At 46.3% G+C, this 4488-nt stretch overlaps 1 protein-coding gene across 1 annotated transcript in view; it reads left to right on the top strand.

Moving 5' to 3' along the window:
• The first annotated feature begins 3545 nt into the window (after positions 1 to 3545).
• NCAM2 (neural cell adhesion molecule 2) overlaps positions 3546 to 4488 on the top strand; it is a 263086-nt gene continuing 262143 nt past the window's right edge. Inside the window, exon 1 of the mRNA XM_033518142.1 lies at positions 3546 to 3692. Within this exon, the coding sequence (XP_033374033.1) occupies positions 3641 to 3692 (52 nt within the window). The 5' untranslated portion in view covers positions 3546 to 3640. The remainder of the gene's footprint in view (positions 3693 to 4488) is intronic.

Consider the following 4488-nt stretch of genomic DNA (forward strand, 5'->3'; position numbering starts at 1 on the left):
TGGGAGGATAGACTCCTGTATAAATAATCTCACTGAGCAAAACAAGTAAGCAACATGGGGGAAAATTAATTCTTGCTGTCTTTTTGCAAACTTCACAGCTAGTAAATCTTTGTGGGAGAAAAGCTGCACATGATAGCACAGTTGTGAAAGCTGGAGACTACTGTGTGAAAGACAGGAAACTTACAGATATATCCACTTCGATTCTGAGTGTGATATCCCAAAAGATCTAAGGTACCAATCAAATGTGTATGTAACATCAGGTAACACTTTCCTTTCTTTTCCCCTGGGATTCTTCTGGCAAGACTTTCCACTCACTGGAGTTGCATTTTAATTGCTTTGAGAACCTATTGAAGTTGACTTCCTCACCTTTGAAATCACTGCCCAGGCAGAATGATCATTATACTTCTTGATGCTGCTCCTCTTAGCAGTTCATGTGGGATAATACTCACTGTAGGTTGTTTCTGCTTGTGATTTTAAAACTTACGTAGCATGAAGATATGTTTGTTTTCTGCTAGCATATTTGTTATACATGTTACCACATGTATAATATCCAGAAATCATGTTTTCTAATGCCCTAGTCTAAGCACAGCCATTAAACTCCATGTCAGCCTTCCCTCCAGTAAACAGCACACTCTAAGGAATAACACTATAAGCCAAAGCATGGGAAATAATACAGGTCTGTTGTTACTGGTAGCAATTAATGTTTTACAGCACTTTGAAATTCTCACCTTTTTGGTTCATTTAATATATGGTCATGAGCACTGAGAGTTACATAGATTCGGAGGGCAGAAAATTTGAGCTTTATTTCTGCATCTCTCTAATCCCCATTTGTGTGACCTCAGCATGATTTGCTGTTGTGGTTTACCGTGAGACACTTTTTTTACAGATCTCTGTTTTCTAACTAATGAGTTGTTGCATATGCAGCAGAAACAATGAAACCCTGCACACTTATGTACTTTGTCCCCTCCTCCCACACTCTCCATCCCTCCACTGTGGAGGAGGTCCCTAAATGTACCTTAACATACCTTTTAAGTGGGATATTAAGAGTACTTTGAGCTGCATGCTTACTGATGGGCAAAGCCATCAGTAGAGGCTGCTGCCTCTTTCTTCGGTGAGGCCTCTGTACTTCACAGTGGTATTAAAAGAATGTGATTATCTTTGAGATTTATACTCATCTTTTGTTGTTTTCCTCCATTACTTCAAAGCAGTGAAAAGTATGTTCCTCTTTCCCTTGAAAAGCTGGACTGACAACAGATTTCTCCAAATGCAGTGCCAATGTGTTGTGGACAGCCTACATGGTGTGCTCTGGTGACTGCTGCTGACAAAAAATTAGGCAGAGCTCTCAGGACAAGGAATCCTGTTTGGAAGAAGAGCATCCTCGCCTTACGTCAAAGGAGCAAGAAACAGTCACTCAGATCTGATACTGATGAAATTCTTATCATATTGATAATTTAAAATAAACAAACTTGGTATAGCACCATTCTTGTGCACAAGAAACCTCCTACTTGTTTCTGTATTGTGTTGTGGTGGGGCACGTGTACATGAATTTTATTCCTTGAACCTGTGCAGATCAAGGTGCTTCTGACCCTCAACTAAAGTAGGCTATAATAGATGTTCAGGTATGTGTGCAAGTTACTCAATTCTATTTATTAAGACTCTTTTATTTTCTCTAATTATTCCAGTGTTGCTGGGTGGAAATGCTCCGCAACATTAAAGATAAATTTGATAAAACTGGCATCCTGCCCACTTAATAGTGAGGGTTTCTTGCTTTCTGCTAAGCAGGTTTTATTTTTATTTTTAAGGTTTTTATCTAATAATTGTTTTCATTACCTTTCTATATTAGTTTATTAATTATGTCTGTCTCAGTAGTTGGGTACTAGTGCTAATGGAACCTTCTGTGTTTTCCTGAACCTACACTAAAGGCCCCTGCCAAAAATTCCTTCAATTAAACATCTTTCAAAACATTCATAAGCAGAGCACCTCCTAAATATAAATCCCATTCTGACTCTTTGCTGAGATTGCCATATTTTGGATTTCCAAAACTCTATGAGGAATATCAGCTCATTCTACTTAAATATATATTAATCTGTTCCTTTTATACTATATTACAAAATCTTTAGCTTAAGAGCAGGACCATGAAGTGTGGAGCTGAGTAATACGGTTCTGATTTATGTTGTGTAGATCAACCAACCTATGGCAGAAACTCCTCACATTCCACTCTACCAGCATTTTCTGTTCACATTCCCAAGTGTCCTAAAACCATCCTCTGAGGAAAGAATTTGGACTTTATCCCCTATTTTGCTCTTCCCAGAAAAATATTTCTTCTTCCTATATTTCAGAGTTTTCTTCAGCAGAAGCCAAGCTGAAGATACTGATCATGTCATTCATATTAGTTTGCTGCAAAGGGACTTTTTGTCTCCCTCCTCCTCCCCAAACCCTCTTGAAAAGGGCAAAGGAAGGGTTGGGAAAAAAATATTAGGGATGTGTTCATTTAGATTAATCCTTTATTATCCATTATCACTGCTTCACATTAATATTAATATAAATCTATTTCTATTTCCTTCCATATATCATACAGGTAGTAAGGTGACAAATTTATGGAAGCTTATTTGGAGCCTATAGCTTAATTAACCCCCTCAAAAAGAATTACCTCTTCAAAGTCAAGCTGGACAGAAACCCACCCCTTTTTGTAAGGTGCGGGGTTTTTTTCCTTACGAAGCAAGATCCTCAGCCAGACAGCACCAAAGCATCCAAACGGTAAGCAATTTATTTTTTATCGGTTTTATTTCACGCTGCCGTGAATAGCAGAGGTATGTTTTCCCTCTGGACTAATAACAGAAGTCAAACCAAGTGAATTCCTAGACAGCTGAACGAACATAAACCCGACGGGATTAGTTACAGACGCACCCGTACGCGAGGCTCGCGGCGGTCCCGCTTCCCGCGGGGGCAGCGGGGGACCCGCCGAGCCCCGCTCAGCCCCCGCCGGCCGCTCCCGGGGGGAACGAGGGTTCCAGGGCCACTCCAGCCCCGGGGCGCGTCTCCTCCCGCGGGCAGCCGGAGCGTCGCTCCCGCGCTCTCCCGGGATACTGGGGCTTCCCAGTGGGATTCTCCGCCAAGCCGCCGCCTCTCCGTTTTAGGCAGCGTCCCCTCCGTTAGCAGCGGGGGGAGCGGGCTCCGGAGGGGCCGCGGCGGCGAGGCGGGGGGAGCTGCCTCACCCCGCCGGGGGTCTGCGGGCAGGCGGGCATGCGGGGAGGGACGTACGGGGGGGATAAGGGATCCAGGAGGGGATGCACGGAGGGATGCAGGGTGGGATGCTCCGGTCCTGCCGCCACCTCTCAGCGCGGCGGAGGAATCTGCGGGTAGTGCTGCTCGTCGTTGTGACGGTGCGTGTGCGGCGGAGGGATCGGAGGGATCGGCCGGCCCGCCGCGCTCCCGCCCCCTGCGCGGCGGCGCGGCCCCGCCGATATAGCGCGGCGCGGGGAGGCGCGGCCGTCAATTGGCGAGCGGCGCTCCGCGGGTGCGGGGCTGCGCGGAGAGGAGCGGCGGCGACAGCAGCGGCGGCGACAGCAGCGGCAGGGCTTGCCTGGGCTGGCCGAGCATCCTCCAACTTGGAACTGTCCACCGGGGCGAGCTCCTGAACATGAGCCTCCTGCCTCTCTACCTGCTCGGATTGCTCCTCAGTAGCGGGCAAGGTAGGAGCGCGGCCACCTTCTTTTTTTCCTCTTAATTATTATTCTTATCTATGCTGTCCGTTCGCTTAAATTAACGGAAAAAAAAAAAAAAAAAAACAACAAAAAAAACCAGAAAAACCCGGAGGGAAAAAATAAAGCCATGCATTATCCTGGAACCAAATTAAGAAGGACCTAAAACTTGCTTCATCGCCCACCTTTTTTTTTTTTTTTCCTTTTCAGTCTTCAAGAGGTGTCATTTATGAGGAGGGATAAAAAAAAAACAACTATACAATGTTAAGTGCACTTAACTGCTTTGCATAGCTTTTTGCCTTTTTTTTATTTTTTTTTTTAATTTGCGCCCGATAAATGTGTGTGAGAGATGAAGTGATTATACAAAATCTGCGGAGCACTGGTCTTTAAAATCCGCGTCTGCCCGTGGGAAAAGCAGTGCGGGCTTCGTCCTTAGGAGCAGGGAGAAGTGCTGGCGGTAGAATCCGGGAGAAACCTGACCTGAAGTCTCCCTGTCGGGGTTTCTCCTCTCCGGAAGACCCTTCCCCTCGCGTTGCCGGGACACCGAGTCCCCTGGCCGGGGGTGGCGCGGAGGGGAGGGCGCTGTCGGGGCTGTGTGCGGTGCGGAGCCCCTTGTGCCGTGGAATAGCACCGCGAGGGCAGGTGTGTGCGGGGGACGGGCTGGCGCCTTCGGGCTTCGTCCTTCGCATATCTATGTGCTCATTTATTTATTTATTTATTTATTCATTGATACACAGATGTACAGTGCTTCCAGAAACGCGGACTTGGGGCTTGTGGTGCAGCCGAA

This window comes from Parus major, chromosome 1, assembly GCF_001522545.3.
Source record: "Parus major isolate Abel chromosome 1, Parus_major1.1, whole genome shotgun sequence".
Classification (NCBI taxonomy): Eukaryota; Metazoa; Chordata; class Aves; order Passeriformes; family Paridae; genus Parus; species Parus major.